Below are 22515 nucleotides of genomic sequence, written 5' to 3' on the forward strand. Positions count from 1 at the left end.
TTCACAGAGTGAAGGCTGCCCCAGGCTGGCTGCCATGCTCTTTCCCCCACACGGGCTCCCACTGCAAACAGGAATTCCCACACCCACAGTGCAGAATTTGCCCCTCGTGGGACATAGGAACTCACCTCACGGCGCCGGTCACTGGGATCTCGCTGGAACAACCACTTAACAGTGGCTTGGGGTGAGCGAGGCTGGCACTCAAGGAAAGCCGCGCTGCCGGCCACTCCATACTGCACAGACTCTATGGCATTCTTGTTTGCTGTGGATCAAGAGGGCCTTGAGTGGAAGCAGCATTGCTCCTAGGTAGTCAGTCTGTTCAGTAGGGAGAGGCAGGCATCAAGGGGCACCCACACACAAAGACAGGACAACATCACGGGGTATCTATCCACATCCTGATCCCATGCCTAAGGTTCCCACCACCCAGGGAGTCATCTGCATCTTCACGGTGTGTGTGGGTGTCTGTGGGCATAGCTGAGAAGCACCCTTCACGGTGTGTGTGTGTCTGTGGGCATAGTTGAGAAGCACCCTACAGGAAGGGCAACATGCTCACTCACCATTGGAATTGAACCCACGGCACTGCCTGATGGGGTTCCCGTGGCGGACATCTTGCCGGCGACTCCGCCTGGATGAGGATAACTCCTGAAGGAGTGTTCTTGGGAGGCTTGCTCCCAGGTTCCTGCACCCCAAGAATCTAGAGCAGGGCCCTGTACCCCAGGGCAGTTATGTCTTCTTATCCATGCTCCACTCTGCTCCCACCCCTCTGAGCTCCCAGAGCTGTGGATAACACCCAAAGTTTTGGCGGTCTATACCTCTTGGAGGATGCTGTGTAGCGGGAGCAGGCCTGGCCATCCCAGGCACAGTAGGGATCGCGGGCGAGGCAGCAGTCAGCACAGGCAGCTCCATATGCCTGGCAGCGGTGCAGGCTCAGGTGTGTGACACCCACGGCTGAGGCCACATAGAGTTGTTGCTGGGGGCGGAAGCGGGACAGTGTCAGCTCTCTTCCCACAGACAGCCCTAGGGTAGCCAGTCGGGCTGGACTCCTTCTCTCCCTGTTTCATGTTTCACTTTCCCCATCCTTGTGCCAAGAGTGTGACCCCACTGGGACACAGGCTCCAACCTCACTCCCAGTCCACACTGCCAAAAACTCACCCTCTTGGAAGAGATGGTCATAGTCCTCACGGCTGCTGGTTCCTGGAAGAAAACAGGGGTCAGTTTGGGACCCTGAGGAACCCTACCGGCTCTGACTTAGGTCTAAGGTTAGAGGCTGGGGGCCAGAGAGGGGCAAGGTGCTGTGGGCAGGACTGGGCAGTACTTCACCTACCTTGAAGACCTCCACTTCCTCCAGCATGAGCTCCTCCACCTCCTGGGTATCCTTGGGCAGCACGATGACCTTCTGCACTGTCCCGCGGTCTGGAACGGGCCGGGCAGGACCTCAGTGGGGCTGAGGATGCTGGGGAAGGGGCAAAGCCTCAGCCCCATCCCCGCCAAAGCCCCATCTCCTCTAGGGCAGTGGAGTAGGGCTTCCATGCTGAGGTTCAGGGCCCTCCCTTGGATGAAGGGGAGAATTGCAGAGGGGGAGAGACTAGAACAGGACAAAGGGGGTCATTGCCAGGGTCTGCCCCCAACACCCAGACTTTCATTTTGGGCCCTGCTGAGAACAGAAAATGGGCAACTGAGTTGGAAGCTGTCATAACTGTGACAAGTATAATTACATGTGTGTTATGTGTGTGTGTGTATACATGCATGGGCAAGCAGTTAGAGCCATGCATCCTAAGTTCTTTTCAAGTCATACAAGGGCCCTTAGGTGCCTGATGTTCCTACTTTTCTGGCTATTCTGGTCAAGGAGAGAAGGTTCCCATAGATGAGTTTGAAGCAACCCCTAGCTGGGCAGAATCTGGCCCCAGGATCAGTTCCTCCCATCCAGTGGGCCCAGTGTGGGAGGGTCTGAGAGCAGCTGTGGGTACCTGTGCCCAGGAAAAGCACCTCATAGCGCCCATCAGCTGCATCCACCTGGTCCACAGCAACAGTGGTGAGGCGGTAGGGTGCACCTGTACGGACCACCAGGGGTCGCCGCTGCAGCGGGTATACAGCCTGGTACATGAGCGGATGGCTGCGCATGAAGTTGATGACTTCATCAGGATAATCCTTAGTGGACTTCATTGACGGCGTAAAGGTTCCACCAGGGCACTGCGGGCAAACAGCAAGCATCAGTCCTAGGCTGTCCAGGTGGGACACGCGGACCCATGAGCACAAGAGATGCTTCCAGACTGACTCCACATCTACCTGTTTCCCTCTATGGATCCTTTCCTGACTTCTCCCTCAAGCCAGATCATGTGTCATGACCTTGTGGCAGCTTCTGGCTGAACTGACCACTCCCTTCCCGTGTCCTCATCCCTGTCCAGCTGTCTCCTTCCTCTCTGGCTGTCCCTCTGGCTTCACTGCTCTTTCCTGTGCAGCTGGGCTGCTGGCCTCAAGAAGATGACACACACTAGACCTGTTTCCCCCTCCCCAATGCTGTTGCTTCTGCCTTGGGCTCAAGTCTGTCCTCCTTCCAACTCCAGCTTACTTCTGGTAGGAAGCCTTCCCAGACCCCTTCTGAGACCAGCTTCCCCAGGCCAGTCCTGATGACTCCACAGACACACCTGCCACGCTCCCACACAGTCTCCTGGTGCACGCCTACCCAGGACACCCAGATAAAGTGGAATAGTTACCAACAACACAGAGCGCAGATCCTGCCTATTCCTCATCACTGTCCCTGCTGGCAGCCAGTCAGCCAGACTGACTTCTGCCCCTCTAAACTTCACCTCTCACAAAGGTTCCTAGAGTACCCTCCAAGGGGCAGCCCACCACAGTAGTCCCCATCTGCCTCAGAACCCTTTCCTTACAGCCTGATGCATATTGTATGAATAGTAATTTTTTTTTTTTTTTTTTTTGAGACAGGGTCTCTCAGTCCTGGCTGTCCCAGAACTCACTCTGTAGACCAGGCTGGCTGCGAACTCACAGAGATCCACCTGTCTGCCTCCCAAGTGCTGGGATTAAAGGTGTGCGCTACCATGCCTGGCTGTGACTAGAAGTTTCTAAGTGTGCTGTGTCTCACTGCCTTGTTGACTGGGAGCTTCATTAGAGTGGAGTCCATGTCTACATGGGGTGGGGGAGGCCTCTTAAAAACAAAGCAGAGGGCTGGGCGGTGGTGGCGCACGCCTTTAATCCTAGCACTCGGGAAGCAGAGGCAGGCGGATCTCTGTGAGTTCGAGGCCAGCCTGGTCTAGAAGAGCTAGTTCCAGGACAGGAACCAAAAGCTATGGAGAAACCCTGTCTCGAAAATCAAAAAAAAAAAAAAAAAATTCTGGCAAAAAAACAAAGCAGAGAAGCTAGGAAGATGGCTCAGAAGATACGAGCACTGGCTGCTCTTTTAGAAGTTCAAGGTTGGGCTGGAGAGATAGCTCAGAGGTTAAGAGTACTGGCTGCTCTTCCAGAGGTCCTGAGTTCAATTCCCAGCAACCACATGGTGGCTCACAGCCATCTGTAATGAGATCTGGTGCCCTCTTCTGGCCAGCAAGCATACAGACAGACAGAACACTGTATACATAATAAATAAATCTTTAAAAAAAAAAAAAAAAGAAGTTCAAGGTTAATTCCCAGAACCCACATTGAAGTTACAACCATCTGTAAGTTCAGGGGATCCGATGTCCTCTCCTGGCCTCTGTAAGAATCAGGCATGCATGTGGTGCAGACATACATGCAGGCCAAGCATCCATACACATACAATAACAAAAACCAGAGGACACGCCTTCAATCCCAGCACTTGGGAGGTAGAGGCAGGCAGAACTTTGTGAGTTTGAGCCAAGCCTGATCCACTTAGTGAGTTCCAGGCCAGCCAGGGATAAACAGTCTCAAGACAGAAAGGTTAAAAAAAAAACTGGGTGGTAATGGCACATGCCTTTAATCCTGGCATTCAGAAGACAGAGGCAGGTAGTCTTCTGAGTTCTGAATTGGAGGTTAGCCTAGTCTACACAAAGAGAAACACATGGGGCACTTACTGTGCCAGGCCGGGGATATGGCATCTTCCCTGAGAAGGGCATCCACTGGTAGTGGGGGCCCTCCTTGTGAGCAAAGGGCCCATTGAAGACCATACGGATGTCAGCCATGGAGTAGACGCACACTGCAGAGCCTCGGAACACGGAGCTGTGTACGAACAAGCAGGTTACTGCTATGGCCCATGGCCCTCCCCAGCCCACATCTACCCAACAGCTCATAACCAGGCTAGGGTCCTCCACAAGCCATAACCCCCAATCCTGCCCCTGCATGGCCTGATCCAACCTCACCCTGAGGAGGTAAAGACAGCATAAATGACGGGGTTCCTGACATCCTGGGTCTGCTGGACAAACACATCCTCTGGGAAAAAAAGAGAGAAGGTACTGGGGACACTGCCTAAGGGAGGGGTCCCCCTAGAGGGACCCTGACCACCACTGATCCATCCCCCATCACCCTCTACAGCTATAGGACCCCGTTAGCTTGTTGAGCACTCACGGAGTTCATCGAAGTGGGTCTCGATGCCATCATCCCCTGGCACCGAGCAGACGAGCCGCGCCTTCAGGAATGTGCTCCACTTGTTGACGAGGCAGCAATGGCCGCCATCATCATTCTGGAGGTGTGGGCAGGGAGCCAGATTAGATCAACTCATTCACCCCCAGACTGGCTGGAGTAGGTCTGGGGAGGGAGAGGCAGCCGAGTTTTACAGACACTTACGAGGCAGATGCGCCCGATGCGGGCATATACAGCGGGGTTCTGTGGAGCCTCTGCAGAGCGCTCTCGGAAGAAGAAGTAGAGTTTGTCATCGTTCCGCTCCGCGCTGTCAGGGATGAGCTCAGCATGGATAAATGAAGGGTCTGTGGGCAGACAGGTGGGCAGGGGTCAGCAGCATGGACACCCTAGCTATGTTTCTTTTTCTCCAATAGAATCCCCAATAGGAAACCAGCCCTGTCCCAGGCTCAAAACTCTACCCCAGGCGTGCGTCTGTAGATTTCCTTGCACAGCACAGCCACACTTCCCACTAAGGGCTTGTGGGTGGTGCTCACCATTGAGCCACCGGGAGTTGTACTGATCGGTGCGCATGGCCGTCTGCTTTCCAAGCGTGCGGAAGATGGCTGCATCAGTGCCCATAAAATCAATGTACACTCCTGCATAGAGCTCCTCATCTGTAGGGGGTCAGACGTTAGTCAGGGAACTGCTCAGACTCGGGGACTCCTAGGCAGAGGCATGCCCCACACACACTTTGAGCTGCCCAGGGCATGATCATATCTTTTGTTAAGTGTTTACAACTTGTTCTCGGAGGAGACCTGTCAGTGGCAATAGCCAATTCCTGGGATCCCCTTATCCCAGCTTGTCTCAAGCTGCTAACCTGTAGTCACCATAGTTGGGAGGACATGCCAGTGTCACCCTGTAAGACTCTACCACACGATCATAACAGGCCTAAAGTGCCTCAAAAGCCAGATTACAATGTGGCAATGTAGTAAAACAATTAGGAAGTAATAAATTTTGAGCATTTATTATATTTTGCAGCCATTACTTCTGTTTTAATACAATTGATTTGGTTATGAGCCTTTATAATTTGATTTTCAATAACAGCCGTATTTAACAACTGGATCACAAAATTCCTGAAAATTCAGCTGCTGAGCTGGCTCCAGCACATCCTATCTTCCTTCGGAGAGTCTCCAGAGTAACCCCCCCCCCCCCCCGTTACAGCCCCTATTCTGGACTCAGCCTTTCAGCCTTCTTATTCACCAAGGGGAAAACACCTGCCCCTCCCCCAGCCCCAGGGACCTTTCCCAGGCTTGCAGGTGGCACAGCACCTGGCAGCTACTGTGTGAGATGCCCTGGGGATGGACATTACGGACAGTCAAAAAGCAGGCAGAGGCCGAGACCAGGGGCAAGCTCCCCACGCTTCAAGCAGGGGCAGCAGCAGCTCCAGTCTCCAATAAATAGGACACTGCCTTAAGAAGAGCCCCAACTCTCCCCAACATCTGCATAGTACAGAAACACATCCTCCCCAGCTGGTCTGGGTGCTCTGTGTGAGCCCCTTCGGGTCTCCTCAACACATGGGACCCCTCACATGACTCTCAGTACAAACCCAGCTTATCTCTCCTCTAGGTAAGCCATGGCTCCCAGGGTTCCAGGCTTTGCAAAGACCCCACTTGGTATCTCGGGGGAAGATCTGGCCTCTTAGTGTCCCATCCAGAAGGCTTATACACCCAGCTCTGCCTCTCAGCTCACCCGGGAATCTGTGCTGTGCCCTCACCCTCTCCAAGTATGCTAATGGGACAGGGTCATGTTCTCTGACAAGGTCAACTCAGAAGTGTTGGTAACCCCCACACCTTCTAGTGGCAAAGGCTACACACTGACACCACAGAACCAGGGTGGGGCGAAGGCACTCACTGATAAGGGCTGAGGCTGTGTCCAGCTTGGGGTCGTATGGACATTTGCCCTTCCCTGACTCCAGTCTCTCAGGTTCCAAGTAGAAGATGTAATCCTGCAGGGTAGAGAGGGGCTCAGCACATCCAGGCCAGTCCCACAGACAAGGATAAATCTCATAAGGGGACACCCTGAGTCCATCCCCCAGGGTCCTTGGGTTTGAACTCCATCCAGCCAGGTCTCCTGGGGCAGGCCCATGGTATTTCCAAGGGAACTAATCTCTGATCTTATTCCTCAGGTAAGGACTAAGAATCAAGTCTCAGAGGTCCAGGTCTTGGGGACCACAGGGTGGGTTTATCTGGGCTAAAGTCCCTCCACGCCAACTAGCTCAGGAAGATGCTTGCTAAACCCCTTTGGGCTACAGAGGCCTGAACTTTGAGCTATAGCTGCCTCTCCTGGGCCAAGGAGGGGTTGCAGACCTGAGTAGGAATGGGGGCATAGTTAGAATAAGAATAAGGCCTGGGGTCTTATTCTCCTAGCATCAGGTCCAAACAGGGAGCTCAAGGTTTGTCACTAGGCTTTTTTTTTTTTTTTTTTTTTTTTTGGTTTTTTGAGACAGGGTTTCTCTGTGGTTTTGGAGTCTGTCCTGGAACTAGCTATTGTAGACCAGGCTGGTCTCGAACTCCCAGAGATCCGCCTGCCTCTGCCTCCCGAGTGCTGGGATTAAAGGCGTGCGCCACCACCGCCCGGCTGTCACTAGGCTTTTTGCTGTACCTGTGGACCTCATGATGGACCCAAAGGTCCATGGTTTTCTGTCCCTCCACATCTCCCCAGAGTGCCAAGTTGGGGGAAGGGGGAGACAGCTGAGATCGTGTGGGATTCACAAAGCTAACAGCCATCTATCCCCATACCACCCACTTCGCCCTGAGAGATGCTAGGAAGGCCTGTGAAGTCTCTGGGACCAGGGAGAGCTCGCAGGCCTGGTGGGGAGGGCAGGGCAAAGGCAGGGCAAGGGAAGAGGAGAAATGCACAGAGGAAGGTGGCAGCGAGTGGCAGGATGGTGATGGGAAGTTCAGTTACACTTCGCACACGTAACCTCCTGTACACACAGGGGCTGCACACAGACCAGCAGGCAACACAACCGGTACATGTAACCCACCGCACACACACAGAATCTAGACAGCCTTAGATCTTCACCACTCCTCACCAGGAAGACAGACAGACAGACACACACAAGCACAAACATGTAATCTCATACGCACTCACATGCTGTCATTCACCGGCAGCCTGTGCCCCCCTGCCCGCCCCTGCCCAGCCCCAGCTTTCCTTACCCAGCCCAGACACCCAGTCTTGACTAATGGACAGACAACCGACACACTGCCTCCTTTGAGAGCCCCCATATGTGAATGTGCAGGATTCCTGTATCTGCTACGTGACCCACAGGAGGCATGGGAACAGACACATAGGAGTCATGTGCCAGACCCTCTGTGGATAAGAAGATGTGCCCAAGCACAGGCTGGCATGTGCTCATGTGTGTCTCCACACACATTCTCAGGACTGAGGCACAACTGTCCCCAGGACTCCTGTCTTCCCCACCTGGTGGCTTCAGGATTTCTTGCCTGCAGGGGTCCCACTGAGGCTGACAGGAGTCCAGCTGGAGCTGCTTTCAGAACCTGAGGGCACTGCAGGGGAAGGGATGGGAATGGGGTGGGGGCATGAGGGAGGAGGGAGATACTGGGGAAGCTGGCTTTGGGGCCAGGCCCAGGGTAAACTGAGCTCAGAAGTCATTTGGCTTGGCAAAAGACTAGAAGGATGAGGCCCACCTGGTGTGGGGCTGTGGGCGTCGGGCGGTTGGCACCATCTGTGGCCCTGCTGCCTCGGCCTCTGACCACCTGCATCTGGGTCCATGGCGGGGCCTGAGAAGATGAGGAATAGAGAGTTAGAGCTGGGGGTGGCAGGGGCTGGGGGAGCGGGCTTGGGCTGCCAGCCTCTCATACCACACAGGCCAGGAACACACACGAACACATGGGCCCCCAGAGAACGTATATGCATGTGTACACACACATACACACAGGCTTGGCACACGCCTGCACACGCATGTGCCCCTTATGTCCAGTCACTCTCACACAAGCCCTACGAGGTTACATCAACTCACATACATGCCCACATGGAAATGGAAAAGGGCAGAAGCAGGCAGGGTGGAGCAGAGCTGGGGAAAGGGCAGCTTCCCCAACCCCTGGGCCAAGGGGAGGAAGGCAGCTCTCCCCTCCCCAGGCCACAGTGGTGGAAGCTGACCCAGGTTTCCAGCCTTCTGATACCAAAGACCCCACCAGGCCCTCTGACTTGGCAGTTGGTGAAGATCCACAGGCATAGCCAAGAGAATTACTGTCCCGTGTGGGGCGAATGCTTACTATGCACCAGGCACAGTGCTAGCTGGAGAGCGCTAACTCACTGCCTCTTCCTCACACCGACCTGTTAGAAGGGAACTGTGAGCCCCATTTCCAGGTCAGGAAACTGAGGCTCAGAGAGCAGAACAACTTACTCACCCAAGGTCACAGGGCTTGGAAGTGATAAGAATGGGTGGGGCTCAAGCCCATCCTCCCATCAGGACCTTGGAGTGAAGCCACCAGAGGGGACAGCAGAGAGCCGGGGCTGGAAGCTCACTCACCTGTGCACGACGGCCACGGTTCACATAGGTGCACATGGGGTTGTAGGCACCGGTCCCGCACACATACAGATGTGTTCGGTTCCAGGGCTGGATGAGCCTGACGAAATTCCCACACTCTCCCTGCGGCCAGACAGAAAGCCGTGTGGATGCTCAGACACCTGCCCAGTTCTGCTCCCTCTCCGAGGTCACGGCCTCACCCTCCGTGGACCCCAAGGCACTCACGTTGCCATCCTTGCCTGACAGTATGCACTCCTCGATGCGCTGTGGCGAGGCTGCCCAGTGGATCTGCCAAAGATGGGGGTTAGAGGATGCAGCCTGCTGGCCAGGCCCCTGACCCTGAGCTTCATGCCCTTCACCCTGCTCTGCCCCACTTCCAGGCCAGCCCTTACAATGAGGGGCTCTCGGTTGATGTCATGCAGGTCCAGGGACAGCACGTAGTCCTTGCTGCCCACGTACATGCGGTCATGGTCCTCGTCCTTGAGCAGGATTCTGTAGTCTGTAGTGTTGAGCAGGAAGTTGAAGAAGTGGGCGGTACCCGTGGCCTTAAGTTCTGTGGGTGAAGAGCAGGACACCAATTAGGGCCTGTAAGAGACACTCTCCCTCTGACAGAGAGGCGCTGGGGCCACTTCCTCTCCCAGCGCCTACTTAGCTCCCCCTCCAGTTGCTGACAGGCATGGAGGAGAAAGTGGGACATGTGGGCAGGCTGGAGAAGGGGCCACACCCAAAGCTAAACCCTTGATTCACAGGCAGCCCAAGCTAATCCCAATGAAAGGGCCATGGGTGCAAGCCAAGGTGTGTGATGGCATCAAAGAGTCTGATCAAGTGGAGGGTGGTAGATGTTTCCTTTCAGGGTGGGGGCCTGAAAGGGTTAATGAGCAGGTGGAAATGGGGGCGGGGTAAGGACAGATGCTGGCACAGAGCCTGGGTACCCTGCCCTCACCCTAGCTGACCACCAGGCAGAGGACACAGCTGGCACACCTCAAGGTCTCCACGTGCCCTGAAACAGGCTAGCCAGACACTAAAAAGCCCTGAAGGAGCAGTAACATCCTACAGATCTTCAGTCCACCAGACCCCACAAGGCTGCGAATGAGACTCTCAGCCTACTCTGAATGAGCCAGGAGGTGTCAGCGTGAGAAAGGAGGCTCCCCCAGCAATGCTATATATAGGAGCCCCATGCCAGGGGCCAAGGGCAGGGTACAGTTGGGCCTTCTGTTTTCCCTTCTGCTTGTTTGCAGCAGCCCTGACTCCCATTCACAGGACACTAAGGCAAAGCCCTTCCTGGGGTGAATGACAGGTAGCTCAGCCAACATCAGGCCAACAATGCACACAGGACTCCTGGAAGTTTGTGAACCTGTTCACTTGGTAAGCCTGTCCCCCATTCAACTCCAGCTATTTTTAGCTCAGGAGAGGTGAAAATTATGATTGAGGGTCATGGATATCCACTAGAAAGGGGGCTTAGGTGGCAACATACAGAACACATACATGCACACACATGAAGCAGGTATGCAAATGTGTCCTGCAACAGATGAGAGACTACTGGAGCATATATGCCCATTCCCTGACCCCACAGCTGGCACCCAACTTCACAGGTGGGGCAACAGAGTGGGAGACCAGGACCAGCACCTGGAGAGAGAACAGCTGAGATCTGAAGCCCAGGACACAGCCGGAAGGGGGCACCAGCAGGTGGCTGTCCCTGATTGGCCTGGCTCTGATTCCAGCTGGTCTGTAGAGACCCTAGGCTAGACCAGCAAGCTGGTCAGGGCACATGAAGGGGCTAGGCTATGGAGGAAGGAGATCTGACCGTCGGCCTCGAGCCCGTGTCCGGTTCAGGTTCTTACTGTTTAGAACTGCAGGGCAAAGAGAAGCCTTGCCCTGCTCAGACCTGATTATGTAGCAACAAGGGAGTGTGGGTGATGACCTTGGCCAGCCCCTAGGACAGAGGGACGCAGGGACGCCGAAAGATCAAAGGGCCGATCCCTGCCTGGCTATGGCTCACCCGCCTGTCCGGCGGCGCCTCTGAAGCCCTGGGCAGGGCAGCCTGGGCACCTGTCCTGCACCTGTTGTTGGGTCACTCGGAGTCTCCTGCCCGGCCACCCAGTCACAGTGACAACAGGAAAGTAAACATTCCCCCACCCCCAGGGCTGCAAAGTGGCCAGAGAGGAAGTGGGGTTGCCAGTGGAGCCCCCCCAGGCTGGGACAGCCTGCCAGGGGTTATTTATACCCTGGCTGGGGGCATGGCCTTGATTGTGCCCTTACTCATCCTGCTACACCAGGGGGCACACCAGGGGCAATGGAAGACAGGAGGGCAGAAGATCAAGTGGACACCTTCTAATAGTACCTAGGCCAGTAGTGGGAGGTTCGGAGAGCTAGCTTCCAGGCACTCAAGCAGACATAATCCCAAAGCCTCATGCTTCCACATCCCTATTCACTTTCGGCCTCCTAACCTAGACCCTACCCTATGCTGACCACCAGGGACCAAGATCCAAGTCCAAACCAGCATTCTGCTCCCAGGGCCCCACCTCCCTGTGAGAAAGACAAGAAAGGCATCACTGGGCAGACGAGGAAAGAAAGTTCTAGAAAGGAAACAGAAGGCTCTCTTTGATGTATGTTGATACACCACCGCTATCTCCTCCAGTCTTTCCCAGGTGGAGGGTGCCTCTCAGGCACCTTGGAGCTTTGTGCTTACATCCAGTTTATCAGTGAGGACGGACATCAGGGTATAGGAAAGGGAAGTGACAGGCAGACTGCATGAAGATTAATGCCTGAAGGTTGGGGGGCTATGGAAACCAGTCCTGGTGATGAGAGACTGCCTGCCAGGAGATGGAGAGCCGGAAGGTGACTCGTCCGTGATTCAGGACCCTAGGGACTCCTCTCAATGGCCTCAGGACATGGCGTCAATGACGGGTACTATAGGACACTCTGGTGTCACAGGACATGATGCTTTAGTCACTGTGGAAATGGTGAAGAGGCGGGGGAGTCCCCAGGAGGCAATGCAGGTTGGAGAAGAGGACAGAGGGAGGTCAGGGATCCTTGGCTCTGGCTTCATTTCCACTATGGCCCTTATTGACACACCCCCTGCCCCCCCTCTGTTGAAATACCCTTGGCTCTGAGCTTCATTTTCCAGTCTAGAATGTTTCATGAGCGTCCTAAATTTCACACTCAAGGTGGCCTGGATGGAGCCTGAGAGCTGTTACGCTTCTTGCCTCCTCAACACATCCTTGAAGGATATCTGTCTCAAGGGGGACCAGAGAATGGACTGGGGTTCCCGGATCTTTTCCTGAGGAAGCAGGCTTCCTTCCAGATGTCACCATCACTGAAGGACGTCTGTCTCCCACTCACATCTCTGCTACCCCATTTCCTAGTGCTGGGGAGACGGGCAAAGAGGGCCATAGGGACGGAAGAGGCTTCCTGTTGACTCAGCCCCAACCTCCGTAACGCCAGCATGTTCCCCCAGCCCCATCCACAGAAGCACAGCTAAATCTCAATTCATCAGAGCCAGTGCACATAAGAGAAAAGTGGAGATAGGTAGTTCTCCAGGGTCTAGAGAAAATCATGTGTAGAGCTCTAGCCTTGCTAACTCAAGACTCAGGTGCTAATGCCACTCATGCTGGATGTCAGGAGAAAACACAAGCCCCACGACGATCCCATATCCTGGGCTGCTTCCTGACCTACCCTACCTAACCTGTGTACCACGGGGCAACCTGACCTACCCTACCAAACCTGTGTACTACGGGGCAACCTGATCTATCCTACCTAACCTGTGTACCACGGGGCAACCTGATCTATCCTGCCTACCTTGTGTACCACGGGCAATCTAACCTACCCTACCTACCCCATGTACCATGGGGCAATCTGACCGACCCTACCTAACCTGTGTACCACAGGACAAAGGATCTGGTGTTTTTTATCTTCTCCCCAAGAAGCCTGGTTCGGAGTGGGAAGGGACGTTCAAGCAGGTACCCTTGGCTGACACCTGCAGTATGAGCAGACCCTACTGGGTTAAATACTCTGTAAGGGACTTGGGCCTGGGGGCCTGAGGGTGTCAGTGTGTGTGGTGCTGATGCTGACCCGGCTAAGTCATGTCTTTAGACAGTCTTGACCTCTGCTCAGTGCATGACAGACTCCAGTCAGAGTGAGTTCTGAGCTTGTCAGGGGAGGGTGGTGGCCTGGGTGCTGTTTCCTGGGAAGAGCCCCACCCCCCGGCTCTCACCCAAGCTGGGCACAGGTTGGGTGGGGTAGCATCCGGGAAGGATTTTCCCGTCATGGGAAGGAAGAGCCTTTTCTGGCATCAGACACCTCATTTCCGCAGCCGTTCCCAGCTTCCAGACCTCTCCCTGTGGCTGTTAAGACACTGGCCTGCCCCAGAATGGCCTGGCCAAGGTCCAGGGGCAGAAACAATCTCAGTGCCTTCGGGCTTGATCCTGGGCTCTCTGCGAGGTTGATGCCTTACTCTAAAGAAGCCAGTAGGCGTGTACACAGCCCTCCCCAGAGACCCCAAGTGGGCAGGCCCCACACCCTGCTGTGTGTCTCTTGGACATCAGACCCGCCACCAGTGAGGCAGGGGCTACTGCAAAAAGAAGAGTCTCATAGTAGAGGTGGGTGCCGCCCCCTTGGTTACAGATCCACAAAGCAATAGGCTCTGACTGACAGCGTGACCTCCCCCCAAAGGGCTGGGGACTAGAGAGTGATAGACAGGTCCCTGTAGCCCAGTTCTGACCTCTGACCTCCTGTGAGTTAGTGGCAGCCCTAATCCCTGAGCTGAAGAGAAATGGGATTGGGTGTGAAGGGGTTGCCAATCTAGATCTTTGTTAGTGCATCCCACCAGGAAGACAGGCCTCGTGACCTGAGGAGGGAAACTGAGGCAAACCAGATAGATCTATATCTTATATATTTAAAATATATAGAGAGATATAAAGCAGTGACAGTGACGCTAAGTGGTAGAGCCCAGGAAATCCCCATTCAGCATTCCCATGGGCTCTAGGGAAGGGTCACCCTTAGCATCTTCCACCCCTCCAAAGCTATGAGGGGCCCCAGAGGAAGGCCCAGGGGCTGGCCTGGCCCCCTGGCTCCCAGCCTAATCCTCTTTTAATGAGCGGCCAGCCGGAAGGCCTCAGCCCCTGGCCACAGCTCTTCAACCCTGGGAGCCCCAGCCAGACTGAGTTGGGGGCAGGGCATCCCAGAAGTCTTCGTATGTTCCACCCACTAGCTCAGGGCACTTACCCCACTCATACCATACCCAAAGCCAAGACTTCAGCCACGGACCAGGTCAGCTCTGGGCCCTATCAACAACAGTAGTACTTGCCATTGCTGCCATGGCCCTCCCTTGGGCACTAATATATAATAACACGTAATATATGCACAGTCAAACTCGAGTTTCACTTGCAAGGGGGCTGCCACTGCTGATCACCTTTTCCCTAAGAAACCCTAGAAGTCAGAATGAGGATTTGGCCTTGGTGATGAGCTGCATCTCCTTGGGGAATAGACCACCCTAAACCACTATGTCCCCAGCCCCTTCCTGACCAGGCATTATAAAAACCAGAAGCCTTCCTAGGATTCACAGGCCCAGCACCCACCACCAAGCAGGTGAGCCAGGTCGATGCCAACAAAACCAATTACAGCCGCTCTCACCCAATTAGCAACTAATTATGGCCTCATAGTCCGTTCAACATAATTAACATGTAAATGACTCCGCGTGTTTATATTCAATAACCACTCTGATTGAATTTAATTTAAATGTCTGAACTGGGAACCCAGTTACCGTAATTCACCTACAGTTGCCACTCCCAGGAAACCTACTCCAGGGGAAGAGGAGAGAGAGGAGTGAGCGTTCCTGGTCCAGGTCCTAAATCCTTGTACTTCTATCCCAGAGGAGTAGGGAGGTAGAAAGGTAGGGAGGAACCCTGATGGGACCCTCCAGATGGGAAATCCTCTAGAACAAGGGGCCGCTTCTTAAGGGCTACTGTAAACATCCCAGCTGCTCAGTAAACACCAAGCTCAAGTAAGAGCCACCCAGATGGACTAAAGCTCTGCCACTCTTTCCTTCCCATCTCGGGCTGGGGGCCGAGGGCCAGGGGCTGGGGGCTGGGGACTGGGGGCCGGGGGCTGGGGCCAGCAGGCCCAGGCCTGCTATTCCCACGGCCGTTCTGCCCCACTGCCCACCTGCTCCGCCCAGGAGAGGGCAGACAAGGGACTAGGAGCCAGCTCATTCTAAAGCCAGGAAGAGCCCAAGGGAAAGAGCAGCGGGGTCATGACACTCCAATCAAGCACACACAAGCCCAGAACCAGAGGGTCCACACCTTGTCCTAGGGATGTCCAATTACTTCTGACCCTCTGTCCCAGCAAAGGAGGGCTCTCCAGACTCAATGCCTTCCCTCAATTCCACCTATCCCATGGCCCCATGGTGTCTGGGCCGTTGGACAGAAGGTCAGGAGGTCCTACTAGTACCACGCACAGCTGCCGTATGAAAGCACACATAGGCATCTGCCAGGTAGGACCCAGCACAGTTCAGAGACTCCCTATATAGGGGAGGGGGGAGAAGGTGACCAGTGTAGGGCAACTAAGGCCAGGCAATCCCAGAATCCCAGAATGTGCAGCAAGCAATGTGAAAGGAACGAAAGGGCCAGCCCGAGGGGAACGGTGATCCGCTTCTCAGGTAGAAAGAGTAAATCAGTCTTCAGAGGTCTCCAGCTCCAAAGGCCTAGGGACTCACCCCTCCTCCCACATTCCAGACCTGGCCCGGAAACCCCTCACTCCTTCCTCCATCACAGCCTCCTCCTCCACCCCCACGACTGCAAAAGACAACAAACTCTCCATGGCTCATTTACTACTATAAATCACCCGGACAGACAGGCCAGGATGGGAAGACAGGCTGTGGGTGTCAAGACCCTCCCCCTGCCCGAGGCCCAGCCACCATCTCTGCTGTCCTCCTCAGACTCAGAGTCCCTGCAGGCCCTTCCCACCACGCTTACAGGATGCCCCAGACAGTTGTAGCCCCTACTCCTTCACATTCTTATGGGGAAACCGAGGCAGAGATGCTCAGAGCCAATCCTGGAGGTTGTAGTGGTGCTGGGTCAGGAAAGGGTTAAAATCACAGCCTCTCTGTTGCAGCCCCCTGGAGAACCACCTACCTCTGATGCTGCAGAAGCCCAGATTCCAGCTGCTACTCTGCCTATTGCATATGATCCCTAGGACCCAGGCCCATAGAGGGTAACAAGGACATCAGCACCAAGTCCCTTGTGGGAAGAAATAAGGCGCTTGGCTAGCTATGGAGACTTCAGAGGAAAGATCGGGTCAAAGTCAAGACAAGGTAGTATTTAGGAGAAGTGGAAGGTGGGGGTGGAGGAAGAAGGGACCTGCTAGAGCCAAGACTAGACTCCCAGCATTCCTGGTCCCGGGAAAGGCCTGATGCTTTGTGTCTGTCCCTGCCATGTAGAGCCAGCCCTAGACAGCCAACGCTTGCAGACAGATGGGTGAGTATGCCAGGGGGCCTAGCTGAGCCCGGACCAGAAGCCACTGCCCACTCAGCTCTGCTCTTTGCTATGTCAGGACCATGGGTCAGGGTCTGGAACCCAGAAGGCCCTCTCTCCCTGGGGCTTGAGCAGCCTGGGTGGGAGTTGCAGGCCTGCCAAGCTCAGGCACCCACGTGAGCGGGGCTTTGGATTCAGGCTGTATGTAGCCTTCTGGCATCCAAGTCTCTGGCAAAGGCCCTCTTGCTATTTCTAAGAAAAATGCAGTCGGAATCCTCTCTGCTTCTCCATGGGCTCCCTTGAGGCAGGACTCACATTCCCAGGATAGCTCTGGGCCAGGCCATCCCAAAACAGGCTGCAAAGTCAGAACAGAACCCACAGGAGGGGTCACTGCAGATGCCCAGGTGCTCAAGTCGGGCTCTGGGAGGCTGGTACCTACTTCCCACAAAGGATTTCTACCACTGAAATTTTCCCACCACTTATATTTAGGACTCGGCCACGAGGAAACAGCTAAAGACGGCAGGGTGCTGGGTAGTTTGAACTCTGACTCTGCCCCTCCTCTTTCCTTACCATTCTTTCCTCTGTTTTCAAGGCTGCCTCACCGATGAAACCTGCCTGCCTTCTACCAGCCCATGGTAGAAGTCTCTCCCTCCTGACCCCTCCCCAGCAGGTCCTTTCCAAGAACCATCTCCCTAACCAAAGGTCAAATTCTGGAAGGGTGAGGAGACCTCGGGGCACCCCCCTATCAATCCTTGCCCATAAGCCACCATCCCAGTCACTAAGATATTCTTCTCTGCTAGGGACAGTGACCGTATCCACATAATTCATCCTCCCAACACCACAATGAAGTCAGAACTATTCCTGGCCCCATTTTCCAGGGAACAGAGGCAAGTTCACTGTTCCAGGTCTATTGATAATCATGATGTAATCAAGGCAGTCCTCGGGATGTTCCTTCCAGGATGAGTCTGGCAGTACAGGCGAATAATCCCAGCCTCCCCAGAGGCTGAGACAGGAGGATCTCAAATTCAAGGCCTGCCCGGCCTACAGTTGATGCTGTTTTCAACAGGTTACCGCCATTCCCACTTAACAAAGGGGGAAACCAGGGCTCAGGGAGCCTAAGCCATTTCATAGAAGTCACAGTCACCAAGGATAGGACTGGGGTTTGATGGCAACAGCGTGACATTCCAACTGAAGGAGGCACTGGAGGTCCCTAGTAGTCAAGGCCCTGAAGCTATCTTCCAAGCTATCACTTCTGGAGAAGGAGAAGGGACGTGCGCATACACACAGGTGTGTAGGCAGCCAAGAACCTTCTTTGGGGTTCGTTGCCTCCCAAGCCACAGGGTAAAAGATGGCCCCGAGTGAGATATGTATCTTGGCAGTTTCTCTTTAAATTCTTTACGATTACGAAGCCGTGAGGGCTGCCAGGGAACATGATTTACTCCTCGAGCATGCACCAGCTCCCCACTCAGTGCCAAGGGAAACCGGAGCCAGCAGGGCGGGGTGGGCGACATGCCAGAGCCTGAGACAAGGCCCGGGCTTCCGAAAGGCCCAGCCAGTGCGTCCCATCCAAAGCTTGGGGTGAGACTGGGTTAAAGGCCAAGGCTCCTGACCTGAGTGAGTTGGGCCTTCTACAATCACAGAGATCCAGACTCCATCTCCTCCAGAGCCAACTGTCATCCTGGCTCATCCTGGAATGCCTACCCCTCCCTAGGATAAGAACTCAAACCCACTGTAGCTGTCAAAGCCACCTGACCTCTGCCTAGCTGCCCGATGCCATCACTGGTCTCAGTTCCTGTACCTCTTCCTCCTTCTAACTTCTCGGCAATTACAAGTTCCTCATAGAGTTTGGGGACTCAGGGAACCCCTAGGGGCCAGAGTGATACTCCAGCTCTCCAGTCCCGCCCTTACCCCTCAGTGAAGCCTGGGCCAAGGCTCTGTCAAGGCTTGCTTCAAGCCTTTACACCTCAACCCCTATTCACCACCCCCAAGGGTGAAGCAAATGACTTGTGAATACTCATTCCCTTCATTTCCAACAAGAAAAAGCAACCTGGTCCACTTATGCCACATGCAATGGAGTGGGCACCGCATCGAGAGGTAGAAGGCAGGGACCAGCTACAGAGTGCTCAGCCTCACTGAGGGGCCAGGTGCGCCTGGGGTCAGAGCCAACCCGGGTTCTCACCTCAGCAAAGGCGTCCACTCTCACCTCCATTATTGGCAGCTTCTTCCCTGCTCTCCATCCACACAGGACCATTTGCTCCCTCTCCTCATTCCTACACCTCAGTTTCTCCAGTAGCCCAGCTGCCTCACGTCACCACGAGATCCGATCCGTCACCACGAGATCCGATCCGTCACCACGAGATCCGTCTCTCCCACCAAACATTTCTCAGCCCCAAATCCTTGCCAAAGCCAGCCAGACAGCAGTGGCATGTTGGGGTGGGGGTTGGCTTCCTGGGAAAAAGTAAACATTCCCCACACAGAACAAAGGACCTGGCAGGGCCTGGCACCTCCCTACTGCTGTTAGGATTTAGGGTGGCCCAGGGTAGGGGAAGGAAAAGTTTTTCCACCCAAACTTGGCTTGGGATTCTGGGCAAAGGGGACTCCAGGCCCCATCAGGGGAAGGAGGAAGGGTTTACTGTCTAGGATCCCAAGCAGGCATCCAGAAGCAGGAAGAAAAGACACATCTGGTGCCCCTGGAAGGTGGTGGTCCCACTTGGCTCCTCTGTGCTGCTAAGAGATGCACACAGAAATCTTCCAGTCTGAATGAACGCAGGGCCCCTTTGCTCTCATGCCCCGCTGGCTCTAGACCTGGGGTGCCTGGCGGATGGGTGGGCTGCAAGCTGGAAGCTGGTCTAATTCCTGCCTTTGTTCTTTTTTATCTTCTCTGGGCAGTGTAGCCCCTCTGCCCAGGAGAGTCTAGCTGAATCCAGTGAAGTGACAAGTTCTGCTACAACACCCAAAGCGTGTCAAGACAGGCATTTTCAGCCAGGTGGTGGTGGCGCACACCTTTAATCCCAACACTCAGGAGGCAGAAGCTCTGTGAGTTCAAGGCCAGCCTGGTCTACAAGAGCTAGTTTCAGGGCAAGGCTCCAAAGCTAGAGAAATTCTGTCTTGAAAAACCAAAAAGAAAAAAAGAATAAAAGGGCCGGGCGGTGGTGGCGCACGCCTTTAATCCCAGCACTCGGGAGGCAGAGGCAGGCGGATCTCTGTGAGTTCGAGACCAGCCTGGTCTACAAGAGTAGTTCTAGGACAGGCTCTAAAACCACAGAGAAACCCTGTCTTGAAAAACAAAAAAAAAAAAAAAAAAAAAAAAAAAAAGAAAAAGAAAAAAGCCAGCATCTTCTCTTGCCTTGGTTTCCAGCTGCTGTGTCCCTCCAAGAAGGAAGGAGAAATAGACTCACAAAGTCTACGTTACCAACAGTGCTTCTGAGAGCAACTCTCTATGAACCCCATATGTGCACACTGGACGGGAAGACCCCCACCCCACTTCTCTCCAGTGAGACCCCAGTCCCTGCTCTCCTCACTGAGCCACTAGCAGCAGAGAAGTCACACAGGGCCTGGGTCCCTCAGTGGGGCCACCTAGCAAGTGTTTTTCAGTTAGTCTCCTCATGGGCACTTCTTGTTTACCGCAGAGTTCCCAGGGCTCAGCAAAGTGGAGCACACAGTAGGTGCTCGAGTACCCGCTAAACTGAGCTCACATCCAGGCACAATACTAGGACCTGAGGTCAGGTGAGAACGGGTGGGGTGGGGGTGTCGTTTTGGCTAATGAACCTGCCTGGGCAAAAGTTCAAAGTCCCAGGATGGGGTAGTCCCAAGCATCCTCCAACCCTACCCAGGCCGCATAGGCACAGCAAACAACACCGTAGGCTGGCTGCCAGGAAGCTGGGCTTTTAGTCACTGTGGGTGTCGGCTTCAGAGCTAATTGAGAGGGAATCGACCCAACTCAAAGTGGGCGCCAGCAAGCCCAGGACACCAGGGTTCTATTTCTGGCCTTGTCTCTGCCTCCTGGCCTGACCTTGGCCCTGCCCTTGCCTGAGCCTCAGTTTCTTCCTCTGGAAAACAGGAGCAAAGCCTTTTCCCCTTTGCCCCTGAGGTTCGACAGGGTTTAAAAGGAGCACCCAGGAGACTGTCCTATGTCTTCTTGCTTTCTGGCATGAATTTTAATAAAAATAATACCAAAAGTGATAGACCCAGGGGTCCTGAGGTGTGGAGTTCAAGCCCCCTCCCATCTCTTGTTGGGGGAGGAAACACTCCAGTGGCCCCAGGCAGGGAGGTGGGGGGGGACTGGCCCCATCAAGATTTATTAATCTACTCCCAGGAATTCCACCAGGGAAAGGTAGAAGTATCAGCCGAATAAATATCTCACCTTCCCAAGCCTGGGAAAGGAAGCCCTTTAGGAACTAGAACCCTTTAACTCTTGTCTGCCCATCAGGACTGGGACCATAAACCAGCTCACTTCCCACTTCCCACTCCCCCATCCCTCCTCCAGGTGTGGGTGGGAGGAGGCCAGGGGCCCTGCCAGGGAGCCATGGTGATGAGCTAGGGGATGGGTTTCAGCCAAGCCTGAGGAAGGAAAGGTCAGTTCAGCCTTTCACCCAATATGGCTGCTGGGAAATCTGGCCAGCCGGGGTTGAACTGGCCCCACCCAGGGCAAGAGGTTGGCCAGCGCTGCTTCTAGCCAGAGGGTGGCCAAGACAGAATTCAGCAGGAACAGCACAGCCTGTGTACCCCAGGGCCTACAGTGTGCACACATCCACACGCACACACACACACTATCCCCTGAGGAAGTGTCCAGCAAACACGTCATTGTGTGTTCATCTGCTGGGTGGGCTGGGTGCAAGGGGACGGAAGTAGACCCAGCCCCCCACTAAAGTCTAGTGACTTCCCAAAAGTATTCACTTCAGCAGCAGCCGATGCCTTCCCCGAGCTCACCAAGCGCTCTATTTCCCCACAATCCTCCCCCACACAACACAGCCAACAGTGCCCTTCCCTCACGGACCCTGGAACACCTGCCTGGGTAGCCACACACCCAGTAGAACTGTGTGCCTGCCCCTCCAGCTGGCAGAGGCTCTGGTCTACCTCACGGTCTGACCCTCAGCCCTAGGAGCTGACAACAGCATCTCCCCACCTATGAGAGTCAGAGCTCAGAGAACCCAGTAATGTCTCCTCTCCGTCATCCTCCGGGTTCCATCTTTCCCAATAGATCCTGCTCTCTCTATCTTTCCCCAAGTGACTGCACAGTTTGCCCTGTGCCCTGATCTCAATCCTGTCCTCAGCAGTGAGAGCCAGTGCTGTAAGGAAGGAGGAGCAAAGCAGTCTCTGACCTTTGAATGACAGACGGACGCGAGGTGTAGCGGGAACCTGGTCCTGGATGGGGGTGGCAGGCCAGGCCCCGATTAGCAGGGAAGCCCACAGGATGAGGCCAGTGCGGAGCATCATGGAGGGGCCTAGGGCCCAGGGCCCAGGCTCCAATTCTCTGGACACCTGGGAAGAGAACAAGTTAGGAAAATGTATGAGCCATTTCTCTTCCTTTTTTTTTTTTTTTTTTTTTGTCAGAGAACTTATAAGGATCCTCCTGTGCTCGGATTACAAGTGAACAGTGCCCTGCCTACCTTCCCTTGTTCAACCTCTTCTGACCAAATTACCTCAGTGTCCCTCCTTCAACAGAGAGTGACGGCATCTCTATACTCACAACTCTAGACTCAGGACAAAGCTCATACGTTTTCCTGCCTTCCTTTGTCTGGGGGCAGATCACTGAAGAGCCTGAAGTCCAAGCCGTAGTGGAGTAGCTGGGAGCAGCAGAACTGAGGGGAGTACTGGAGACGCAGCCTTACCCCCTTCTGTCCCTCAGTTACATGCTGGAACACATGCAGATGATAGAAACCCCTCTGTGGTTCATGGCAGGTTCCCACACTGTGCCCACAACCTGCAGAGAGGCCCTCTCTTTGACTCCTAGGTCTGCTTGAGCCAATG

The 22515-nt window shown here is 54.6% G+C and overlaps 1 protein-coding gene across 2 annotated transcripts in view; it reads right to left on the reverse strand.

The window, feature by feature from the left end:
• The window catches only part of Sema3f (semaphorin 3F), a 28389-nt gene that overhangs the window by 2003 nt on the left and 3871 nt on the right, over positions 1-22515 (reverse strand). The window contains exons 2-18 of one of the 2 annotated variants that reach the window (XM_057768039.1): positions 21867-22026; positions 9469-9629; positions 9302-9364; positions 9080-9199; positions 8235-8327; positions 6436-6529; positions 5079-5198; positions 4750-4889; positions 4531-4645; positions 4326-4395; positions 4041-4185; positions 1965-2187; positions 1322-1410; positions 1150-1191; positions 810-967; positions 555-622; positions 126-259 (exon numbers count right to left, since the gene is read on the reverse strand). In XM_057768039.1, coding sequence (XP_057624022.1) covers positions 126-259; positions 555-622; positions 810-967; positions 1150-1191; positions 1322-1410; positions 1965-2187; positions 4041-4185; positions 4326-4395; positions 4531-4645; positions 4750-4889; positions 5079-5198; positions 6436-6529; positions 8235-8327; positions 9080-9199; positions 9302-9364; positions 9469-9629; positions 21867-21981 — 1950 coding nt within the window. In that variant the 5' untranslated portion in view covers positions 21982-22026. The remainder of the gene's footprint in view (positions 1-125; positions 260-554; positions 623-809; positions 968-1149; positions 1192-1321; positions 1411-1964; positions 2188-4040; positions 4186-4325; positions 4396-4530; positions 4646-4749; positions 4890-5078; positions 5199-6435; positions 6530-8234; positions 8328-9079; positions 9200-9301; positions 9365-9468; positions 9630-21866; positions 22027-22515) is intronic. The other variant, XM_057768040.1, reaches the window with a different exon arrangement.

Source organism: Chionomys nivalis, chromosome 4, assembly GCF_950005125.1.
Source record: "Chionomys nivalis chromosome 4, mChiNiv1.1, whole genome shotgun sequence".
Taxonomy (NCBI): Eukaryota; Metazoa; Chordata; class Mammalia; order Rodentia; family Cricetidae; genus Chionomys; species Chionomys nivalis.